The 26,015-nt window shown below is 39.7% G+C and overlaps 1 protein-coding gene across 1 annotated transcript in view; it reads right to left on the reverse strand.

Annotated features, from left to right (window-relative positions):
- CLVS2 (clavesin 2) overlaps positions 1 to 26,015 on the reverse strand; it is a 51,121-nt gene that overhangs the window by 22,057 nt on the left and 3,049 nt on the right. The window contains exon 2 of the mRNA XM_061378177.1: positions 18,197 to 18,371. Coding sequence (XP_061234161.1) covers positions 18,197 to 18,371 — 175 coding nt within the window. The remainder of the gene's footprint in view (positions 1 to 18,196; positions 18,372 to 26,015) is intronic.

Below are 26,015 nucleotides of genomic sequence, written 5' to 3' on the forward strand. Positions count from 1 at the left end.
AAATGCTTGCTAGCTGTTAGTACTGCCCTGGGAGCTGCAGTTTGAGTGCTCTAAGCTTTCATTTCCTTACAAAGACAATGTTATTTGGTCGAAATATTTCTCCTGCAGTGCACAGTAGTCTCTCCTGTCTCTCCTGGAGACAGGAACAGATACTGCCTAGAGGTAAATGGGGACGTGAGCTGTCTGAGTGCTCCACTCAATATTGGCAGCTTTCCCAAACTGAAACATTTCAGTTTTGACCCAGTTGATTCTTATATACAGAAAGAAAAAACCTCTTGAAGTGAGACACTTTACATAAACATTTTCATTTAGTTTTGATGGAAAATTTGCAACTCTTCTTAGACAGGCTGTACTGCAAAAGGTTATAATTTTTCTTCTTACCTTTTTTAAAACAACTACAGTGCCCTTGGTTTTCTGCATATGAATGCAGCACCTTGGAGCTATACTAACAGATTCCACAGTTATTGGCTGTGATCATACAAAATGCAAGTTTATGCCAGGATCAGAAATTGAATTTCATGCAGATCTGATGTGGAGAATTATGGGATAAAATAAATCACAGACAAGAACTACCAGTGTGTCCCAAGTCACCCTCAGTATTCAAACAGATTGCTTTGTTATTTTGAGCTGTTACACTGCTGGAAACTTTTCCCAGTTCTGTGACTGCGACAGACCTCAGATGTGAAGTGAGGCCACGCAGGTTAATCTCCAGGTGGAAGCCACAGTGCTGCACAACCACTGTTGACATCTCAGTAACTGGTTCCTCTACTTGGGACTCCACTCTGCCCCAAAGCTCCAGCACAATCTAATAGGACTGGTGTGCTTGCTGTAGCTGCCAGCTTTCAGCAGAAAAAGAAACAACTGAGGTCTCGACCACTTTGGGTTGTGTGAAGTCCCATGGTGCCACTGAAGAAGTAGAAGCATTAACCCTAATGTCTTGGTCAAATAACAACTCAAGTGATCTCATTTTGCCTATCTAAATTCCCTCTATACTTTCAGCTGACTCCAGCATTTTTACTGCAGCATTCAGCTGCCTCAAAGTGCCACCAAGCATTGAAAAAAACAGACATGACAATTTATTCAATGCGAGATGTGATCATGCCATCACTACAAACATTTAACACTGAGAAGATCCATAAATGTTAATAGTGAGTAGGTGTGCTGAACTCAAATTTGTGACATTCCAATCCTGCACCACCAGCCTGCAAGGGTGAGTGCAACAATCTCCAAAGCAATGTTTTCACATAAAGCTCACTCACCTGAACTCACTGAGGCCTCGCACTAGTTTAACTGCATCAGATGTACTCCATGATCTCAGACTACAGAGATAGTCCCTGTTCTACTAAAATGTACCACAGGAAATACCAAGAAACACAAAACAACATTTTACAAAACCCAAGCATCACCTATACTGTGCATTTAATAGCACGCAGAAACACTCATGGAGGAGAAACTAATTTATCTGCACTGTGAAACTGTTAGAGAAAGTCAGAGCCACTTAGTGCTCTCCCAACCAATTTGGAAAGTAAGCAGAAAAAAGGCACCATTCCCAGAAGGCTCTTTGGATGTAGCCATATTTTTAGGTTAACAAAAATACTAATAGCCAGGAAATAGCCACTCCAGCAGCAGGGGCCAGCCCTGGTCATGGCCAGTTTATAAGTACATAGTCACACTCTTAGAGACATTCTCCACTGGCAGCTGCCCATTATGAAACAGCAAGAAATCCACAAAAATAAAGAAATAATTTTAAATTACTATGCCTCATACAATGAAAACATATTCACTTTCAAATATAAGCTATAGACCTTTTAAATTATATCGATTACACAGATTAAACCTTTTAAATACCACTAATTAAACAGAATGGCTGCTCAAGCATTATGAGGTCTATTGTGCAAATACATATTAAGAAGTCCTGGGAGCTGTTTCCATCCACTGTAGTGACCTTTACTGAACAGCACTTTTTTATGGAAATTACTATCACAAAAATGCTTCTGTTCATACTGTCTGTTGTTGAACCTTCTTGTTCACATTCTGTGTAGTCTGAAATGGACACTAGAAATGGCTGCAAGATGAAAACAACTCTCAAAGAAAAATACTTTCTTACCCAACATTCCAGTTCTGTTCTTACCCATTCAGCATTCCAGTTCCTTTCCTACAGGACTGAGCAATTTATATTTAAGGTAAGTGTTAAGTAAGTCAGTTCTGTGTCTATTCCCATTAACTCGACAGGTAACTCCAGGATTTCAGCCTTAAAAGACTAGGATCAATAACAAAATTGGTACTTGTGGAAAGTGAGAGAGTAGAAAGAGCCCAGCTTTGAACACCAGACGCAACTGAGGGGCACTATTGCTTACTGACCACCAGATTTGGTGAGACCATTCAGGGGTTTTGGAGAACCTCAGCCACAGCAACATAACTAACAGCTTCTGAGGAGCTGGACTCTGCATCAGGTGAGAATCGGGTCCAGTCTGATTACACAGTTAATAAATCCCCATGTAGGGTTGTAAACATTGTCACCAACGGCTATTTGTGGTAAGTCTTAAAGAATAACTTATCTGGGCTGTGAGAGTCTCCTTTTCTGAAACAATTTACCTGTCTGGAAAGAGTCCTCCACTACTGAGTATGTACTGAATGCTTTTTCTATATAAGAGGCTTCATAAGCATAATAATAAAAAATGTTTATCCCCTATCATCAGTAGGTGAGCAGCACAGCCCTGATGGGAATAGGAGCTGGGCTAACAGAGAAACTGAATTCATACTAAATAAATAATATGATCAAGACCTCCTCATGGTTTTATAGTTCACAGAAAAATAAAAAATCAGTTTACAAGGATTTTATTTTTTGTAATAAAGGTCTCTCCCTCATTGCATTTTTTCTTAATAGAGATGTACACGTGCTCACAAGTAACTGTATTATCTTTTCTGAAGTGCTATTGTTAAACAAGTGATGACAGATTAATATAACCCAGCATTAATGCAAAAAGCTTGCAATGTGAATTCCACTAGAGCACAAAGTTTATAAAATAAAAACGTTGTGGCATGATTAGCAGGATGTATAGTTCTATATAGTCCACATAAATATTATTCTTCCCTCATCCATATCAATGATACTGAAGTGTGTTTTACACTACTACACAAAGCAGTAAAAATTACAAATGCTATTTACTATCAAAGCATGTGCACAAGTGAGTGCATCATCTACCACTGCTGCAGATGAAATGTACTCCCAGCAAAGATCATACTGCATTGCCCTGGACATGGCTCCCAGCCAGGCAGAGAAGATATTTTGTTTTTCAGATGTGGGATCTGAAATAATGCCTGAAGTGAGAATCAAACCAGAAGCCAGATTCTGAAATTCAAGCAAGTAACTCTGTCCAACTTGGCAGGCCTAGCTTTCTTTAAATCTGCATCAAATTGACACCAGTTCTGCTGATGTCTGTGGACAGGCAACCCCCACCAGCTCTCCAAAGCTGCAGGGTTTCAGGAGTGCAGCAGGCTGCGCCAGAGCATAAAGAAGCCTGTGAAACCATAAAGACATAGGAAGACACCAGCATTTCAGATGGGGAAGTTCAGACCTCCTGCACTGGAGCATCTTGTCTAGCTCATAAGGATGGAAAAGAGATTTGGATCAGTTTTGGTGAAAGGCACCTGCATGCTCACTGCCAGTAACCTCTGAGCTTTTTCTGCAATGCCTTTTCCATTACCTCAAATGTGTTAACTAGAAATGCAATTGCTAGTACTAATTAAAGATGTTGAAAAGCTGTGTTTGACTCACTGTTACGTAATTCTAAGGTAAATGAGACCTATTTCAGGACTCTGAAAACGAGGGCAAAACAAACAGCACACAAACATGAACCTCTTCCCCGAGTCCTACTCCACAGCCTGAATCTCGCCTGCCCCCAACACATTCACCTGTTACCTGGGAAACAACCCAGAATTTTGACTTTTCAGCACCAACTTCCCTAATTGTACTCCCAAAGACATTTTATGACAGCTCCTATTTTCAAACCTCCTTCTCCTTTTCTTCAGTATACAAGCACATTATAGTACCTTTCACTGTAATATAACTCACCGTTCATCTCATCTCTTATTTTAGTGTTAATGCTTAAGAAACAGGATTCCCTCAGTTGCTGCATTACACATTTCCTCTGTCTCCTCCACACTCTTCCTATTGTGTGCAAACTGTCCCCCCCAGGTTTCAATGCTGTAGGTCACCTCTGACCATCCCAAAGATTTCAGTCATTATTCCCTTCTCTCTTTTCACTGAACATCATCCCTGGAGAACTCCTTTTCCCTATCTGCATTTCACTGCTATGCCTATGCCGAAATGCATCTCTCCACTTGTTCTGTCTTTCTCAACCATGCTTCACTTATACTACTTGGCTGAAAGCTCACTAACAGCAATAACTTCAGATTCTCACAGGTTTTATTTCATGTGGTGTTGCAGCGATCCTAGCAGAGCACTCATCCAGTAAACATTCATCCTTGGGAGAGTCCTGTTCTCTAACACTATGGCTCCACTGCAAGACCAATACTCACCATGTCATCCCACACAGTGGTGTGAGGAACCTAATCCCCTTACATGTACTAGTCTACTGACATGCTTTTTGTTGCCTAAAAACGATTCAGTTTAAGGGTTGGGCTTTTTTGATCAGTTTGGGCTTAATGAATCCAGGGCTTTGTGAATTTCACTCCATGTTGACAGGATCAAACCCAAGAGAGAAAGGACAGGAACACATCTTCTGCCTTATCAGTAAAAGCAGAGAAGGAAACCAGGCTGACACTATTTGGGTGACCAGAATTCTGGTCTATGTGAATCCCGACTGAATCCCCTTTTTAGTTTTTTGCATATGTTCAAAAGAAATTCAAGCTTCTGAATAAGGTGTGCGAAGCAAGCACCACCTAGCACAATGTGATGCACTAATAGCAAAACCAGTAACTTTGAAACTGTCTGCTTTGCAGCAAAACATGAATCAAAGCAGATTATGCCTGGGGTTCACTGCAGAACATGGAACAAAACAAGTTATCCTAAACCAATCTCCCCATCAGACCAATACTGATGGAAGCTCAGGAATGCCAAATAAAAAGCCGAATGGCATGCCAGGGCTCCACTCAGTCCATCCGGCCTTACCTCAGGAAGAGGGACAGATGGTGCCAGTGACTCAGAAGAATGCCAAAAGGCTCCCATCTCACAGCAATAACCTTTGTCGCAGCCCTGTGACAGTCTGTCATCCGTGCAAATGGCATTTTTCTAGGACGTAAGTGCAAATTCAGTGCTGGTAGGAAAACAGGACAGAGTGCTCTAAGGGACAGCTTCTCTTCTTGCAGACTGGGCAAAGATAATTCTATTCTGCAGTTTCACCAGCTTCTACATGTGAGAAGGCAGAGCCTTGGGAAATAAAGCTTGGCAACATAAATTACAGCTTAGTGCACTACTTTTGACTAAGTTAAAATTGTCAAAAACCTTTCCAGGAAGGAGAAGCCTCAGGGAAAGCATAAAAGCTTTGTGAGCAAGATTTCGTGACTTTAAAGGAAATCAATCCAAACTTTAAAATCTGTAAAAAAGAACCTAGATCATCCAAATTCTGCTTTTCTGTTTTCTCAGTTTTTCAATTAATATATTTGCAAAATAAAACAACACAGCTGTAGTTCTGTTCCCTATTCCCTCTTTAATAGCTTTTCCATTTCCAAAGTGTAAAATTACGGCTCTCCCATTTCTAGTCTAGGAAAGCAAATATGAAATTACAATTCTACTCCTTTTCCCAGAAAGTATCCACACCAGAGAGTGAACAAACACAGGGAAGCACTGACTCAACACCTGGTCCTAGTCGGGGCCAGGACTAATTTAGGACAAAAACAGGGGACAGCACTTTTGCATTGCTGGACCTGAGCAAAAATGAACTGCTGAGAAGACCTGTGCAGTAACAGCTACAGCAACAGTATTCCTAGAACCACAGTGATGTAATGACATAAGTATGTTAAGTTTTGTAGGGAAGAAGAACTTTCACTTATTAGATAAAACAGCACCAAATAAGAGTTACATATGGACCCAAACTACTATTCAGGGGCATCGTTCCACAAAGAAAGCTTTAAATGGCACCTGTATGTTCTTTAATAGTGACAGCAATCTCAGCTCAGTGCACCAAATGCCTGGGAGCTTGGCATTGACAGCCAGGTTTCCATTTGCCCTCCCAACTCAGTGGTGTTCCTCAAAAGACCCTCCTATTCCACCCTGCTTCACATGATCCCCAAAGTATTCTGCCATTGGTCCCTTTCCCTTCTCCCCATCTGTCATCCCCAGTGGGAGTTCAAACATTGTCTCTGTGCTGATAGTTCACACGGAGACTTTTCAGATTTTTTAAATCTCAGCCTTTGCTCTGAAAAATATCCAGCTAAAGCCCAATGTAGCTAAAAGAAGATTTACTGAACTTGTCACCCCTACTTCCATTCTCAAACACTGCAACATAGCAGAGCTAAGCCATTCATCATATTCAGGCCCTCGCGTCATAGTTGATTTTGGCCTCTCTCAAGTCCCACAGATCTCACCTCTGTTTACATCCTGCAGATTCTTCTTTCATGGTGAAGCTTAAACAATATACATGGCTGGAACAGTGTGCTCACTAGTGCAGCAAATTACCTTTTTTCCAAAAACAGAGGCATACCTGTTTTTTTTTTTTTTTTTTTTTTTTTCCAGAGAAGACATCAGTGCTACAGATGCACGGGCTTTTTTTTTTATCTTGGTCCTCATGTCTGCTTTCCTAGCCTGTGATTTAATGAAAGATTAAAGACTAGCTTATGAAAGTTCACCACGGCAACTGCTGATGTCATTGGGAACTGGATTCCCAGTTGGGGTTTAAAGAAAAATGAAGATCATATTGATAATTGACAATATTTCTGATATTATTCATTCAGCTAATTAAGCCACAACTCCATGTCACCACATAAGCTTAAGACTTAATGAAATAAAAGGTAGCACCATGAATATGCTTAGATATTGCTGTTATATAAATTTAGCCCACAGAAAATAACTGTTCAGGGAAGGTACAAATTATTTACTCCTTTCCCATTCAGCTGCAGAAAAACAGGATTATTCATGCAGTGACTTCATGATGCCGTTCCTTTTATTATCCTACTGAAAAAGAAAAAAATGCACATTCTTCCTCAGAAAAACAATGTAAGCACTGTATCCCACATGCCATAAAACATAGCAAGGTTTTTATCCATTTATCTGCAAGCATATTCAAGCATTGAAAGAAGACACACGTTATTAGCTTGGACAGCTTTGTATAAAAGGCACAAGTAGTGACTCTCCCCCTCACTGAGTTTGCCATCTTTTTTAGAAGAGGCAAAATTTTGTATATGTAAACACACAAGAACAAAAAGCACATTTAAAGTCACCAAAGTGTACATGTGCTCCCCTTTTAGCTCTTTCTGAGGCAAGGTATTGCTAAAATGCCTTTATGGTAATTTATTGCTTGCTCAATCTTAATACAGCAACCCAAAAGGCACCTAGCCCCATGGCATGGAGATACACCCAGTAAAGGAGAATATCAGCTAGAAAACCAAAATTCTCCGGGATGGAGCATGGAGGGGCTGTTCAAGACTTTAGTAGATACCATGAGGAAAAAATGAAATAAGGAGGAAGCAAAGATCCATTACACAGCTTTAAGAAACACTAGCAATGAGTACAAATAGTTATAGTTTGTGTATCTACTATGATTACAAGTATTTGGATGACAGAAGGTAAACAGACCACCTTCTCTCTGCATTTAAATGAAAGTCCTGAGACCTGGGATTCTGCCCAAGTCCTGGACATACAGCTGTGCAGTGCGGCTGCTATCCTCAGGGAGGGACATCAGAGCTCATTACAAAAAAAGCATAAGGTTGTCAAAGGGGAGCTGTTAGAAGAAGACATTTACAGCCATCATATGAAAGTAAAACAATTCATCAAGAAGATTCAATGGGACAGAATATCAACAAGGTGAAGAAGAAAACATATAGTAAGGCTCACCTTGCAAGTGAGATGCTGCATAGTTTCATTTCATTCCTACAACTTCAAGCAAGAAACACATGGTCCAAGCTGCTCCCATGGACTGTCAAATGGATTCATTCTTTATTGGCTTTCCATGCAGCTCTCTTTAAAAGCTTGAGTGCTATTTTCATTTGATACTGCATTGATTTTCTCTGAAGTTTCCTCCTATTGTGGCTACCCTGATCAATTAGTGGGCTATAAATAGAGTGGTTAGATTCCTTTCACTGGTCTCATTAAGTTGCACCCCTGCTGAATTTCCTTGGGGAACAGAATTGGATCATACTGCTAGCAATAGTATGAAGATGCCCTCAGGTTTTCCAGAGAAAATCAATTGCTCAATATTCCTAACAAAAAGCCTTGAAAAGCATGACCCTATGGAGCTCAGCTAATGCCCAAAACATACATCAAACCTTGCCTTGTGATTCTTCATCTCTAAAACCCTGAAAGATAAAGGACAGCAAAATAAGTAGTTAAGGGGTTCAGCCAGTTCCTCACTGACACATAATCCCTCATCAATCATAACTATTTAACTGGATCCCCTCACAATGAAAATATGTCGCTAGAGTTATGTAGCTAGCCCATATTTCTTTTGGAAAGTGGAGTAAAGATCTGAGGAGGAACACAGTGCCAAGGCACATATGGTGCCTGTGAAAGTCACCGTGTTATGGTGGTGTGCTTCCCAAATAAAATTAGAGGGGTCTGATAACATCTGGCATTATAATATAGGCTGATTACTGCAGGTGTATGTCAGCTATGACTTAAAAAATGTTAATCTTTATTTTGTAATGTAAAAGCTTTTAAAGCTTTTAAAAATTTGGCTTAGATATGTCATTTTAGTCAATGATATTGGAAACAGCCATAAAATAGGAGATGGAATTGTCTACTTTCAAACACATCAAAACCTAACCGTAAGAGCAGCTTTTAGGTCTCCTCTCTGCCCTATACTGCCCTATCCTTTCATAACTGTCCTCTCTTCTCCTAACATCCTTTCTGTCCTCTCTTCTCCTCTGTTAAGCACTACCCTTTAAAACCTTTTCTGTCTTCCCCCTAAAATGAAGCTACGTTTTACCATAGACTCTCCCACATGTTAAAAATCCCTACTGCAAAGGCTGGGGTTTTAACTACTACGCTAGAATTACTGAATGCATCTACTGTTTCTGGAGTGTACTCTATGGGGGTTTTGTATGAAGGTCTGAAGGATCCATCACAGACCTCAGGACTGGCTGTACCTTGCAAACACTTTATGAGAAGAAAGCTGGAGGACTACCAGTACTTGATGATTTATCCTGGATCCTTCCTACTTAGCATGGTGGCATTCAGACAGAAGATCCAATGCTCTAAATGATACTTTCAAACAGCTTAGTGCAGGATGAAGACACCTCCCTACAAACTCAGAAGATTCTGTGGGTATTAAGGCACATTGAGTGAAATATCAGGTAAGAACTGACAACTGCAGTTTAAGCATTCCTTTAGGTAGGCCCTTTCCTGAACCACAGCAGAACTATTTTCTCCTTCCAGAAAGTGTTTTCAATGGGGAAGTGCAAAGGGTTGAAACCCAGTTCTTCTCAGACAGCAAACCCTTCCCAAAATGATTCTAACAGGTTTAAAAGATTCTTAAGAACCAACTTAAAAGAACAAGAAATTAAATACATTTGAAAATACAATCTTTAATCACTGTCTAAAGCTAGAATTTTCCAGTGCCACTGTGTAGTATTGGATTCAGTCTCCTAAAACAAGGGGGCTAGATACATATTTTACAGTCAGGACTCAAACCTATACTGAGATGAACAAAAAAATGTAGCGCATGAGAACCAGCAAGCACCTTGACATAGCTAGAACTGTTCTGCGTGAGACACTGACATGAGACATTCTCAGTGCCAGGCACCGGAGTTATAGTTAGTTTTTTTGATTGAGCGCACACCCCAATTTCCATTAATAGGATGGTATGTTCAGCTACCTCAGATTTCAGCCTGTATCCATGTTTGGATATTCATTACACTTAGACAAAACATTTTATTCTTATCATGGAAGACATTGGGAAAGATTACAAGCACTATTTTCTCATTGCACATAATAAGGAGTTAGACATGTTTTTTCAAAACTTATTCTGATCTTTGCAAAATATGCGGGAAATTACTGGAGAAAAATGCATTTTGCCTGGGGTTTTGGGGTAGGGTTTTTGAAAAAATATGTTATCCAAGTTGGAATATGATGAGTGTATATTTAATTCTTTCTTCAGAAATATTATTTTCTTTGTGTGCTTAAATCACCAGAGTAGCATTTATTTAAACAAAGTTATGCCTATTAAAACATATGAGAATTGAATTTTGTTAAATTTTTTATGATTATGAAACATGAGATGAGAAAAACCATCACCAGACATACAATTTCACATTTTTATGGAGCTACCCCCTAGAGAAGTTTCCTACATTTGTTTTTCAACAGCAGTGAAATATCACAGCAATGTTTTTGCTGCATGGCAATCACTTATTAAAAAGTCAACATTTTGCTTATAACCAAAGTCAAATTAGATTCATTAAAACAATTGCCATAGCAGCTGAACACTTGATAAGGAACATAAACAAAAATCACCAAAAAGATTGCACTGTACTGTTCTGGGGACTGGGCACTGAAGGCTTAGCTGGTATCACAGGTACTGTGTGCAAATGCAGTATGTACTGAAGACAGTAAAATAAAGACAACTGTGCGCAGCCTAATAACATCACAGAGAATTTATGAGCATCACAGAACACAAAGGTTGGAGTGAAAATAATTCCAAAAAATGATCCAGCATATCCTGAAAGATGTGTATACAAAATGGACTGATAACACAGGCAACTTGGACAGTATCAAAAAACATAACTTTAAGCTTCCCAAACAAAAAGGATCCCACTGATTTTCACATTTCACAATCTCCGGTGGCAAACAAGACAGAAAGAACATCTCCATGTCCTTATTCCATATCACTGCTGTTACCGACAGATACTCCATCAAACAATTCCTTTCTTTGGGGCTACTGAAAATCAGACACAAAGTCCTGCTTTGGACCCAACAGCACATGGTGAAATAGCAAAGGGTTTTATAGGAGGTGGCATTTTGACATAGAAAAGAGAAGATTAATGCTGAGAGAAAATGTGAAGAGCAAGAAGTCAAAGAAAGGGTCCCAAAGAATATGCCAGACTTGCCTTCGAGACTTTAAATTAAACTGTGTGATGTACTAGAAAATATAATGCATGAGAAAATCTTGCCTTAGCAGGAAGGTGAACTATGATCTTAAAACATGTCTTCTGTCTTTGACATTACAATTTAGAAGAAATTACTTTTATTTCTAAGTGACCTTATGAGAAAGAATACTATTTATTCCCTTCATGGCCTTAAGATACTGAAGCAAAAAGAAATATGCAGACATTGACCAAGAAAAATTCCTTCCAAAAATAATTATATATTTTGAAGCTGTTAAATGGTTATAACCATATGGTTTTTAAACTGTGGCCTACCAGAGACAACACAAAATCAATTACAATTCCAAGAGTTAATTCCCTACACCAAGTTTGTACTACGAAGCCCTCCTTTTCTCAAGCTGGTGCCACTCACCTTAGCATAGTATTAGTTTTTCAGCTTAATCACTATCTTCATTTATTACAGATAGATCCAGTTTCCCATTAAAAAGAAGACAGAAAAGTGGTTAGCATTTAGCAAAAGCTCATGAAAGACGGTCTGCACATACAAGAAGAACCTCTTTCATTTTCTTTCTCTCAAGCAGCAGTAATTTGAATTGAATGTTTTTCTCTCTTGACAGAACTGATGGAAAAAATATCAACTATGAGCATTTTCGTTGGCTTCTACATTAACCATGGCTACTTCGTCAAAGAAAACTTGAGATACAAAAAAATATTCTTTTCCCATGTCATGCAAAGTCATTCCACTACATCACCAGAAGCTTCCAGCATCTCCTGGCCAACCCTAGGAATACTGTTACATATACCAAGCAGACCAGCTCCAATCTGAGGAACTACAAGGACTGTTTCTTTAACAGCCTAGTGGCTAGAAGACTCACTTGATACATGAACAGATCAGGACTCACTCTCTAGTGCTGCTTTGCAGGGTGGTATGAAGAGTGGTTAAGAGATTTGAAGTTGGGAGATTTGAAGCTGACTAAATGCCAGACATGGAAACTATTTGGCCAGTGAGACCACAAGAGGCTGAGTTCTCCAAAGGAGTCGAAGATGAACTTAACATGCCATGCAATAACTCACAGTGACTGGGGTTTTGAAGCATGACATCAGACCACTGAGACAAAAAGGCACATCAGTGAAGAGGAATACAAAGTAAGGCAATGTCAACAGGAGTGGGATGAAGAACTGAGGACAGAGTAAGAATGGCTGTTCACAGGAAAAAGGGCAGGAGGAGCCATCTGTGCCAGTTAGATCAAAGGGCCCAAACTAAAGCCCATATCCCCAGATATAAGTTATCACACCTTGTGTACAATAAATATCCGCAAATCACTGGCAGAGTGCCCACCCTCTTTCTCATGCAGGTTCACATAGAGGATGATAACCTATTGCCAGCAGTTACTCTGCTAGCTCTAGCGGCAGTGTTTGGATGGTGGATATGTAACTCAATTAAGCATCCTTGCAGTTTTCAGCAAGATGCCACACAACAGAATTTCTGGGAGTGAAAGGCAAGTTCAGCATACTGCTTCTTACCATTTGCTTCCAAGAGGTGTCAGCCCACATGGCATTACATGCATTCAAAGAGTATCAAATGAGGATCTCTAAGCCTGCTACATTTTAATATCCTCCCAGGCACTATGGGAAATGTTCAGGATCCTATTCTCAAAAAGGAGCAGAAAATTCCAGCACTGAATGAGCGATTTTTATGGTTTTAAGTTTGGATGCAAAGGCATTTTTAATGCCTTGCACTTTGCTTCTCACTGATACTCATTGCTAGGTCTGAGCAACTGTTCCTTCAGCTCATTATTAGCAATCTTATGCACTGCACAGAGCATGTGACCAGGTAATTTTATGAAGTCAAAAATTCTTGACACTGCAACCTGCTGGTTGTACAGACACAGTCCAGAATTAGGTGGCGATATTCAAGCACTGTCTGTGTTTGGTGAACTAACCATGATGTCCAGATAAGATTCCCTGTACTCTGGTCTCTACTACTTCCACCTTAACGCTGCTGAGGCAACTATGATTTGGGATATTGTCCTTACAACTCACAAGTACAGCTGCTTGAAAGATGCTTTGGGTAGCAATAGTAGCTGTAAGCATGCTGTCCTTGTGATCTTTCTGATTTGCTTTCATGTTCACAGTAACAAGTTTGTTTTAGCTTATCAATCCCTCCTTTGTTACAAAAAAGACACAATCAGTTGAAAGACCTGCTGTCGTGGTTTAACCCCAACCAAGACAGCTTGTGCACTTACTCCCAGTGAGTGGTGCCAGGCTGGAAGCAATCGAGGTCCACGTTAGTCCGTCCCCTCCCCTTTCCCAGGGGCTGCCCCCCCCTTTCCCCACTCCCAGAGGGATGGGGAGGAGAATCGAAGGAATGCTGAGATAAGAACAGTCTAGCAACTAATGTACAATACGAATCACCACCGCTACCACCAACGACAACAATGATAAGAGAAAATAGCAAAGGAAAGGAGTACAATACCACGCGCCGAACCACCAGTCCGACCCGGCCGACCCCCTGTCCTTCCGGGTACCTCCCAGTTCCCCCCTGGGCATGACGTGCTGTGGTATGGAATACCTCTTTGGTCAGTTTGGGTCAGGTGTCCTGTCTCTGCTTCCTCCCGGCTTCCCCTCCTCCCTGGCAGAGCATGAGGCCCACAAAGTCCTTGGCCAAACCAAAACATCATTGTTTTTCAGCTCTGTTCTCAGCTGAAAGTCAAAACACAGCACTGCACCAGCTACCAAGAAGGAAAAAAAATGACTGCTGCTGCTAAACCCAGGACACCTGCCTTGTCCCCCACAACACTATCACTGTCTTGTCCTGTAAACATCCTCAACCCAAAAGCAAGTCTTCTGTCTTCTGCAACAATACTGACTGTCCACATATGTTCAGCTCTCAGTTTAAATGTGTATCATCTCTTTTTCCCCAGTGTTTTACTAGAGGAAAAGCAGTAATATTTAGCCACAAATAGCTATGCAGTTTTGCAAAGCATTTAGATGTACAGCCTGCCTGAGTGACAACATACAAAGCAAATCTGTCATGTATGCAACTACTATTACGAGCTGAATAGAATTCATGTCTCATAACCTCTTGCTGGTGAAAGAGGCAAAATTTTGTCAAGTTTTTCAAAGTTTTTGAAAGGGATTTATTCAAAGCACTCAGCTGGTGAGCACACAATGCTATAACACCACCCTGCTTTCGGGAGCACAACTGTTGAATAACATGAGCTCCTTCACAAGCCTAAACTTAGTGTTCTGCTACAGAAATCAAAGAATGGGGAGAACTGCACACCTAAACATGGATTCACAAACACCTGTACATTGAATATGCTCAGGAGAGCCAACTCAAGGTGCTAAAGTCAGGGCATGGGTTTTGGTCTCACCCCTCCAGGAACATTTTCCTTCTGCTCAGGTTTCACACCTCTGAGTCCTTCGACAGTTCTTTGCACTCAGGCACCAGACTTACCCTTGTCAGAAAACAAAGGGTATTATGTGTTGCATTAGCTTATGTTTTGATTCTTTACTATGGAAGGTGCAGGGGCTCTAAGTTCAAATCCTCCTTCTCACTGATGAGGAGCAACAAAAATACTGTAGCCACCAGCATCTTCAAGGAAAAGTATCTCTCCGTTTTTCCAAAAGGACAAAGCCAGTGTATGAGCTAGGGCTGGAGCATCAAGAGTCTGAGCCAAGTGCCCCAGTCTCCACAGGAGTTTTTTGTCTCTTGGCTAGTAAAACCATTTGATCTAAAAATCAGCACTGACCTACACTGCACCAGTTGGTTGGTACAGAACTGCTGGGATGGATACGCTGCAAATTCACACTAGTTTACAGACAGTTACTGTGCTTTCACATTAAAAATTCCATGGTGAAAAGACTTTTTTCCTGAAAACATTGCCTAGGAGTGTTTTCTAATGTATACAAGACAGTTGTATGATTCTTTTCATACTCCCATTTAACATAGATATGCAGGCAAAGCACACAGCAGAACTTGTCTTCAGTGGAAAACTTTATGTATTTACTTATCTTACTTTCAAAAGCAATTTCCTAAAAAATAAGCACTTGTGAAGAGCCCAGAAATAACAGTTTGTAATCAACTCTCTTTGGTATGTATGATATTGAATATTCTGCTCACCATGGAAGCTAAGTAAATATAATGCAAATTAAGTAGATTTCATTCAGGAGGCAAAGGGATTTGCTTAACATCAAATTCAGTGGTCACTAATCCCACTTTTCCTGTCCCTTTCCACACAAGTAACACAAATATTTAAATTCTCCAAATTGTAAAGTTCAGAATCTTGAGCCCTGTTAAATCTTATAAGCCAAAGTAAATTCAGTTTCTCTGATTAAACAGAGAGTATTTACAAATATCATAAATAAACAGTGAGTTGTTCTTTTTCATGCCACCTGATTAAGAACTTTTTACTTTGACATCATTCAGAATGATGCGAAGGGTCTAGAGCACAAGTTTTACAAGGAGCAACTGAGGGAACTGGGGTTGTTTAGCCTGGAAAAAAGAAGACTGAGGGGAGACCCTGTTGCTGTCTATGACTACCCAAAAGGAGGTTGCAGTGAGGTAGATGTCAGTCTCTTTTCCCAACAAATTATAGGAAAGAGAGGAAACAGCCTCAGATTGTACCAGGGGATGCTTAGATTGGGTATTAGGAAAAAATTTCTCCACTGAAAAGGTTATCACACCCTGGAACAAGCTGCCCAGGGAAGTGGTTGAGATACCATCCCTGAAGGTAATTAAAAGATGTGCAGCGACACAGTTTAGTGTTGGACTTGTCAGTGCTAGGTTTACGGTTGGACTCAATGATCTTAAAGGTCTTTTCCAACCTAAATGATTCTATAATTCTGTTTCTGCTATGCATTTTTTGTCCCAAAATAAAAGGAATCCCGTTGACAGTAGGAAATGTAACATTTCAGTCATGAAATCTTGCAAGAAGGTGCAAATAAACCCATGCCTTGCCAAGGACCTCTCTGTACCACCTTTCCATCATGCTTTCCTCTTATTTGCTTCCTCATCACAATTGCTTTTGAAGTGAGTTTTTCCCTCTAAGATGCTCAGTACAGTTGTCTTTAGTCCTTTCCATGGATTCTAATATATCTTTATATAGAAAAATATCCAAAAAACCAAACTAAAATTAAATTAAATTAAATTAACAACACCCCAAGTAGTATAACTACTGGGGGAATATCACTAAAGTTAGTCAGTTTTGCTAGTATGTTAGCCCTCATTGCCTCAGTGGTTCTCCATAGAAAATTAAACACTATATTATGAGAGCCCAACTAATAAATTTCTTCAAAAGACTTGTAGTAAAAGGCCTTGTAAAAGTTGCTATTTACAAGTAGCAATACCTGTCACAGATTAGGACAGATTTCTCTAGTGTTGGGAGAGTCTTATCTTACACTATCATTTCCGTGCCTTCTCAATCCCTCCTCTAGAGCATTTCATGACCAGTTTTACATCTCTGGAGTCAACGGGACTGAAGACAGAGGCCACAAAATGATGCCCTGGGTGCTGGCCACCATTAGACTTCGAATATTTGAACAAACAAAGCTGGGAACCTAGGCAAATTAAGCCAAAGGACTTCACCTTAACTCAGTAATGAACCAGTCAATGGCAGGAGAACACAGAATCTCAGAGCTCACCTGCAGATTGGCAGGACAATGCATATTTTCGGATGCAATTACCCACTGCATCTTTCCTCAAAATAAGCATCTCTGATTAATGCTCAAGAAGAAACACCTCCATTTAAAAACAAAGACTACTAAAGTATTTATTCATGTTCTAAACAAAAAAGCAATAGCTAACTTTGAAAAACAGCACAAAAAGAAAAAATAACTTTGAAAGCAATAAAAGGAAATGCAGCACTGTTCAGCACATATCTCACTGCTACCTTCTAATGTAATTCTCAAGACCATGGAATCACACCACTGCATAAGGAAACAGCACAAAATCAAAATGAAAATCAAGATCTTTGTCTCATAACTGTCACTACCCTTCTGTCTGCGACAGCAGGCTGAATACTGGTTAAGCAATTTCAAGATTTAGATCAAAACTCCATAGTACTGCTATACAAGTTTCCTCAAAAATAGCAATATCAAAGTGAAGAAAGTTCAAAGATAAGGCTGTTATTTTGTTTTATGAGTAATAAAAATATAAAAATGATAAAAACATCACAGAGAAGAAAAGTATGTCCTTGTAAAACCAAGGCACGCTGCCACAGGAGTGAATTAACCGTATTTTAACTCAGTGACTCAAGCTTGCACAGGAAACAACTATTTTACAGATTCTAGTTTTTCATTTTAATAAGCATTAGAGATCACAGGAGAAAGCCAAGAGTTATGTAGCATCCTTCCCACCAATGTGCCTGTGCCATGTAAAGTGCCTTTACAACGAGCAGAAAGAAATTTAAATCACTGTATACTCAGTCCCAGAAGCTGCTGCTCAAATTAATCCTGACTTAGCAAAAGAGCCAAGCACAGGCTGAACTTTGAATAAGTAAACAGTCCCAGCTAACTGTCTAATCACAGTGCCCCACATTTTTCAGGATAAATGATGTAGAGCAGGTCTCCGATGGCATCAATGAAAAAAAACAACCTGGTGTGGCAGCAGCAACCCATATTTCATCAGGCCAGTGCAAAATTACAAGATCAAATGATTGCTTCTAACTTGCTGTTGCAGAAATTAGAGTCTAAATTTACAGGAAGCCAGCCACTTGGCTTTAAAGACAGAAAAGTTACCTCTTATTTATGGCAAAGAAGTAGCCTACACACCAGAAGTTACTACAGTTAGAGCTGACTGAGCTCACACATCAGCTTATGCCACTGTAGCTTGGATATTCACCCATACCTTTAGGTGTTAATAGCATTGCTATTCAGAAATTCTTAAATTTTTGCTTTGTTTAGGGTGGTTTTTTAGCCTCTTAGATTTGTAATGAACTACAAAACAAAGGAGAATGAGAAAAAGAAAGAATATTACCTGAAGGCCCTCTATGGCTAATCTAAGCATGCTTGGTGTGAGCTTGGAGGCCTGCTTGAAGGTGAAGTTGCTCCAGTCTATAATCAAAACAAATCCATTCACTTGAAGCTCAGGGTCTTCTATCATGGCTTCTAAAGAAAGAAGTATGGCGCGCAAAATATCCACCAGCGTGTACCTGTGAATGTTAAGGGGAGATGTGGTTAGGACAGGACATGGGCATGGACAAATTCTGAGCGCTTCTCCTTTGTACTGTGTGTCAAAAGTTTGAATCAAAGAGTGCAAACATGTCCTCAGAAGTCATGGATATGTAAAGCTGGGAAACTCTCAAGAGCTCAATTAGTTGAACTCGCCCTCTGGAGCAGGATTATGTCTGTGTAGACCACCAGCCAGACAGAACAATTTACAGGAACAGAACACACCAGAAACAGATTTGAAGTCTTCTACAGTCTCCTATGCTGCTTTAATATCTATGCTTTTTATTAAATGTCTATACAAACATATCTGTGCAAATTGCATTTTTCTAATATCATGATACCAAAACCTGAACCTAACACTAGAAGCCTAGACCCAAAGTTTCCTCTTATATTTTTTCCCAGGGACTGAAGTAACAGCTTCCACAAAATGATCAGCTAAAATAAGGATTCCTACATGCTCTTCTTGTCCCTCTCTCTGGGTAATGTTTTAAATCTACAAACCGTATTACAGAAGCCTGGTTACTCAAGGATCTTTAAAGCAGAAAGTAACACACACTAGGACTTTGAGGTGTTCGTGGTTAAGGGCAAGAGCAACATTATAAGAATTACTTAGCTACCTTCTGAGTACTGAGTACTTTGCATGCCCAAATTATGTGGTTTCAGGGGTAAATCCGGAATGTGTTATTCATTGGTCCTAGGATTTTCTATGTTAAATTTGGGTTTACAAAGATGTACAACATGTAATTACGTGTCTTAGATCTATGCACATAATTTTGTCTTAAGATTGATGATCTTATGAAAGAAGACATAATTCCAGATTGCCAAGGCTCTCTCGAGTATAATCTTTCTTTTCTGAAGCTAAAGCACCTACTACAGCAGCTAAATAGCTGAAATATATACAGGAATGTCATCTTTAGACTGACATTCAATAGTTATTAATGAACTTGCACTTTAGCTTATTTGCTTCTTTAAAACATTATCTGGGCTTTTTTAAGAGCTATCAAAATAGTTGTTTTGATTTTTTTCCAGGCTAACTATATTTTAGGCCTAAAAAACATTTTTAAAAGTAAGATTAGTTACTGAAACAGATGTACGTTGTCAGTCTACACCACAGTAACGGATGTGGCATTAGAAAGCTAAACCAGAAAAATATCAGGTAGGTATACCAGGAACAAAATAAAGAGTTAATTCTTCAGTGTTTATGCAGATATTTTAAATAAGGTCCTTTAAAAGTCTTCTATGATGGCACCAAACATAGAAGTTCTCAAAATTATGAGTCCTCAAGGAAATCTGCACCATACTATATATGTAGCAAACAGCATGTTTGCCTGTTTAGAAGTTCTATTAAATTATACTAAATTCTGATTGCTTTAACACAATAAGTACACTGTTTCTTTGTGTACATAGCTATTTTTAAAAATATTGGGAAAAGGAAATAACACAAATTAAATTAATCACCTCTGGCTGACTCCTCACATCTTTCCATCTTGTTTTATTTTAGCGAACTAAAACTCAGCAGACTTCCCAACTACGCATTCCTAGCAAAGGGACTACAAAATTACTCTCTTAACATCAGCCTAACACAAGTGCAGAAGAGAAAGTATGTCTTCCCCAGAAAACATTGTAATTCGTTTACATGATTCTTCTCATCATTTCGGAGAACCTTATTTTGTTTTTAATTTGGTTTGTTCCACTGGGATAAAAGTTTTTGGAATCACTCCTCTCCTTTTCACTTTTCTGAGAGATATCTTGTTTCTGAGTCTTTACTTTTCTGAGATCTAAGGTTTACAAGAAGTTTGGTATGCTCCCTCTTTTTTATTCAGTTTTTTTTTCAGCTGTGAGGAAACAGCACAAGAAATTATTTTGTCTGTCATTATATGCCAAAAAAAAAAAAAAAAAACCAAAAACCAACCAAAGAAAAAAAACCAACTCTTTTGTAAATGGAATTTTGTCAATGGGGAAAAAAGGACATGCCTTGAGACCTATTTTGAAAGACAATGTTCAAAACCTGAATCCTTAAAATTGTTAGCGCAATTTTATAATCAAAGATATGTTAGGCCAGGACCCTATTTTTGCAGTAGGCACACAGGAGCACCCTGCCTGCCCTAAGCAAACCCAGTTGGGGGCACAGGATCTGCATGGCAAAGCCAACACCCTGGACATGGTGGTGTGGCTGATGCTCCCCCTCTTCCCAGGCAGAGCAGATCCCCCAAGCCCAACTGATGCATGAGGAAAATGCCATCATCATTGGTAAGGTCTCTGTATAACCAAACACCCCCAGCATTGCAGTGCAAAGAGCAACCTGAGGTAAGATAGAATAATTGTCTCTTTCCAAAATGAGTCTGCTCATGTAAAATGGGAGTGTTTGGCAACATGAAGGCTATAGATGGTTTGGCTGCTACTAAAAAGGTCTTAGTTTGCCTAGCATATCTCCAGACAAGTCTACCTATCCAATACAACACTGGTGCACAGACATGGGAGAGCACCAACTAAGAATTCCCTGTATGACACATGTTTTGTAAAACTGCCAGCATTGAGATGAAAACATGCACTTAGCCTCACGGAAGGAGTCTTACAGAGTTGTGTTCAGGATTGGAGCTGGGCTTAGAGCACGGCCAGCTGCCTTCAAACCTATGGTTACCACAACAAGGTGATGAATGTCTCAGAAATACTACTTTTTTTACCAGTTCATTAACTTAGATGGAGATATACCCTGTAAGAGGCCTTCCCAGGGAAAACGTTGCACTGGGAAGGAAATTGCATCAGGCGAGACACTGGGAGAGCTGCTAATCCCCAGTCTAAAGAAGATCATCTACCACAACTCATACAAAAAACAGACATTACAATACTCAAATTCTAAAATTAGCTTCAACCCCATTTGAGATTTATGCTGCCCCATTAAAGGGTCTCCCTCTGCAGAAGAGCTCCACAAACCAGAAGGCTGCTGCAAGCACCCTCCATCCATTCCAAGAATATGGGTCCCAAGTTCCTGAAGCAGATCTCTAATGCCTTTCCTGGGAAGCTCAAGACAACACTACATGCCTTGGATTAACAGCTCCCTAGTAGCACAAGGCTGCTAGAAATCCGGTGCATTAGACATAAAGATTCTTTGTGTACAAGGCCAATCAGGTCTCTGAGACTGGCCATGAAATACTTTTATATATACCTAAGTGATAAATATATAGATGTATACACGTAAACACAAACACACCTAATTATGTCCTGAATTCATTCAAGAAAACGGGAAAATTATCAGGCACCAAAGAGACCAGGAATACAACCACCACGGAGTAACCAACAGTTGCAGAGCTAGGCCTCCACAAATCTGTGGCACATTCACAAAACCTTATTTCCTGTTGCAGGATTTGGATAAGAAAGTCAGTTCACAACAACAATGATAATGTTGCCCTTCAGGGCAATTACCTGAAGATTGGAGCTATCCTTCATCCTTCATCTCTTCGTTTTGATACCTTACTTAAGTATATAGCACAGGAAACCAGACAAGAAAGACAAATCCATTAGTGGATATTTAAAGTAGTTGTTACTCTGGAAATGTGCTGAGAAGACCCAGAAATGTAAATCTGGTGTGATAGATGAAATCTGAGACAGTGCAAATGGCAGCTGAAAGCATCAGCTGAACAGCCCAAGCAAATGCAACAAGATTAAGGAAAGTAAACTAAAGCTTTCACACAGCACAGAGTTATTTGCATAAAGACTCATCTTTAATCCACTGCAGCCTCACATTGTCCAACATTTCACTTCATTGCTACTTCTGTTCATGTCAGCACCAGGATGCACAGACTCTGCCGTAAAATATACTCCATCCTTGGCTGGACTTTAGGGAAATTAAAATCCTATGTAAAAAGAAGGTGGGAAAATTACTCTGGATTGTGTTGTTGAAATTACTTTCTATATAGGTTCAGAAATACAACTAATGAAGAGTGAGAAAAATGGGATGTTAGTGAGTGTAAAATAAATTTGGTCCATTATGGCTTTGATTGCCATTCTACTTTAAAGAAAACAAAAAGTCAACATATTAGCCTTTAAGACAACACAGTGCTCAGTCTCAGGCCAAGATGGTATTCTTTTATTCTTATTAATCTATTTAAGTAATAGTGTGTACTTAGGAGACAGCTAGCCACTCATTTTACCCTGGCCCTAGTTTTACAATGACTCTTCCAGTGCTATCAGGTACACATGGTGCGCTGGGCCTGACTTGTTGCAGTGAGTATTCTGTAGTAGCGTGGAGATAGGCTGTGCAGAAATAAATCCTATTTATTTATAACTAAATTCACTTGTTTAAACAGACTCTTATGGGATGCACTGTAGCTAGCAAGGTATTACTAATTACTATGATAACCAAGAACTCGTGGTTAATTTTAATGTGTTTAGTGCCCCCTGTTTATGGAACCATGCTTAACCTGATGGAAAGCTTAGGCAACTTTTTAGGCCAGTTGTTAATGTGAATAACAAATGCTGGAAATATGTTATCACATATATAATGCACTCTTAATGTTCCTTTTCTATGTGAGTCCCAGCCTGAGTTCAAATAAGGTGGGGACTGGTATGCAGACACACTCCGCTACCTCTTGCTATTTTTCATTCGGGTTGACTTGATAGCCACACTGACAGCGATTCTTTCAAATGCTTTGGGATGGCTACCATTCCTACCACAACAGCAACAGAACCTTCAAGGGTAATGCCTCACTGAAGTCTTAATGTGCCAAGAACAGAACAGCTCAAACAATTAACTAATCATCCCACTTTCTTGCAATTTAACAGTGGCAGCAATTTCCCCTTTACAGAAAAGTTCTTTGAGAATTTTTTATATGACATGAACAGTATTTCCCAGGTTTTATGGGGAAAACAGTCCAGCAGACACTGCTATCAGCTCTTGGTAGTGTTTCATTACGATCTTTCACCTTTAGCTCTTGGTTATATGGTCTACGCATCCTCTTCACTCCCAGAGGCCACTGTGATCTCTATCAGGCCAACAGAAAAAGAGACAGGAAGAATGCAGGGTACAGATGTCTCATGTCAAATCGAGCTGTGTCAGCTGTTTTCAATATTTTATGTTCTTGATGATGAGTGGCATCCACTGTATCATCTGTTTAACTAGATTCTGGTTCCAGTCAATTCACTTTTCCTCTGAATAACAGATAATCTGATTTGGCAGGGTTGCCCTACTATCTCTATTGCTATTTGTCATCCCTCCCCCCAATATAAAGAAATTTCAAGTTATTCTGAGAATTAAAAGTGAGCGGCATGAGTCTGCCTCTCATTGAGTTAACTAGAACAGATAAATGGTAAGTCTTCGCCAGAATTCAAGGCGCATGTCTCCTGAAGGTCTCAAACATGTAAGGAACACACAGTCTGTATTTTAAGCTTATCGCCATTTGGAAAAGTAAAGATTTCTTTCAAATGAAGTCTTATGCCACTGTGGTTTAAAATGGAATGCTGGTCAAGTCTCTGAGCCATCATCCTATTTCTAACCTACTGCTCTTTGTATTTTTAGATTTTTGGTGAAATAAGAGTTCTCAGGATACACAAAGCAGTATGCAGAAATGATGCCTCATATCTCCTTGATTTGTCAGTCTGGGTGCAGATTTGTATGCTTAAAAGATCGGAGATTGAAACTTCCCTTACAACTATTCTGCTTAAATAGTGGTAGCATGCCCTGGGAGCCCTCACTCTAAAACCAAAAAGCATCACCAGTGTTACAAAAATGCATAGGAAAACAGAAACTGATCCAAATACTTTACCAGATTAGCTTTTAGATTCAGATTTAATACCATTCATTGCTCTTTACATTAGCCCAGTGTCTAAGTCACAGACACAGATGCAGAATAAGCTGATCTAAATTTTACATTATCATTGATCAAAAAGATCCCTAGCCAAAACACTCAGTCTAAATGCGAGTAATAGGCAGCTACAGATACCTGGGAGAAAGCTAGGAAACAGTGAGATAGCACCTGTCAGTAAGAGAAAGTGTAAAAAAATTACAGTGTTTGCACTAGTTTATTATTATTTGAAAGATATAACTTCCAAACAAAAACTGACTCTATTAACCAGGTACTTTGTTACTCTTAATATGTTATTACTGTTACCATTGCTATTTATTTTGCCATACTGGCTCAATCAGAGTTTGAAAAATACCCTGCCAACTCGCGTGTGGTTAACAGTGAGCCGAGGAACAAATGAGACTCCTAATAGCTACACTACTTAAATTTTTATTTAATGGGAGGAAAAGATAAGTTTCTAGCACTTCTGCACATGAAAGAATAGGTCTGAAAGCAAACCAGTGGAGTTGTCTTTGCCCTGCTATAAATCATCTGATGCAAGCGCAGAGCTAATGGTAATGAGTGCAGGGCATTTCCATACGTTTCACTGAGGATGGTGTGAGCTGACTAGGTCACTGTGACACAGAGAGGAGCTAGATATCACTGCATCACTCTTCCACTGCACTTTCCTATTGCACTTTCTAGGAAAAACTCTGAGATAATACCAAGAAGGATTTCAAATAAATAGCATCAAAATGGACTGGTTTTCCTGGGGAATTTGTGTACAGTGCCATAAAGCATGCAGAAAAAGATGCATGACAACAGGTCCTTTGTCACTGACAGTTGAAGTTAATTGTACCATTAACTGAAAAAAAGAACTCCACCAGCTAGACACATGAAGCATAAGGGAGTCTTCAAATGCACGTACACCCCTACAAGCCAAATGTAGCTATGAATCAACAATCTGCAAGCTAATAGGGAAGGCTGATTCCTCCCTGAGTGCTAGCCAGCCTCTTGGCAGGAGTGCCACCTGTCTTCACTTTCCCAGTAGCAAAGAAAGGGTGGGGAGTTAGGAAGCATCCCACTGAAACCTGCTGGGCTACTCCATGCATTATCCTTCACCATTCTTTTTTTTTTTTTTTGCTTGTTCTTTTCAAATACATGGCTGATCTAGTTGTTCAAATGGTAGGATATCTGGTACAGTTTTCAAGCCCTGCTTCAATTTAGTGATTTAATATCTAGTATACAGGCTTGTTTTACCATAGGAATGTTCTGCCTCCCACACTTTTCTTTCTAATTGGAACTATGTACACCATAGGCTGCTGGTGCTATATAAATCATCTGTAGTATGTCTGCTCTTCATTTAAATAACAAATTGGAACTTTTTATTTCTAATTGTTACATGCTGGCCATAATAAGTTGTACACACATGATAAATGCGGAGGCATGCTGTGCTCTATTAACTCAGTTTATGAGGCATACAAAGAGGTTCCTAACAAGACAGACTTCAAGGAGTAATACTCCCATTGTTACTGCAAAAGGAGCGGTGCTTTATGCACAACAAGCTCTCAGGTCAGTTGAGGAATACGCTTCAGACATATTGCACAGCAGCTCTAGTATAAGTTCCATACACAGTGCTCCCAAGATTCAGTTGCTGAACATCAGATAATGGAAGACACTAAATTAATTAGAAAAGAAAGTGACCTAGCTCCATTCCCAGATCTGTCACTGAGTTGTCATGTGCCTTGGAGCAAACCACTCCTTGCAGCTGGGCTTCAGCTCACTCCCCTTTGTCTGAGTGGTCTATCTGAAAATAAATCCCTTGCTCTGGAGGTGTACTGTGGG

The sequence above is a fragment of the Neopsephotus bourkii genome, unplaced genomic scaffold, assembly GCF_033783945.1.
Source record: "Neopsephotus bourkii isolate Nb327-2 ecotype Australia unplaced genomic scaffold, CSIRO-AGI_Nbou_v1 NB_1765, whole genome shotgun sequence".
NCBI lineage: Eukaryota > Metazoa > Chordata > Aves > Psittaciformes > Psittacidae > Neopsephotus > Neopsephotus bourkii.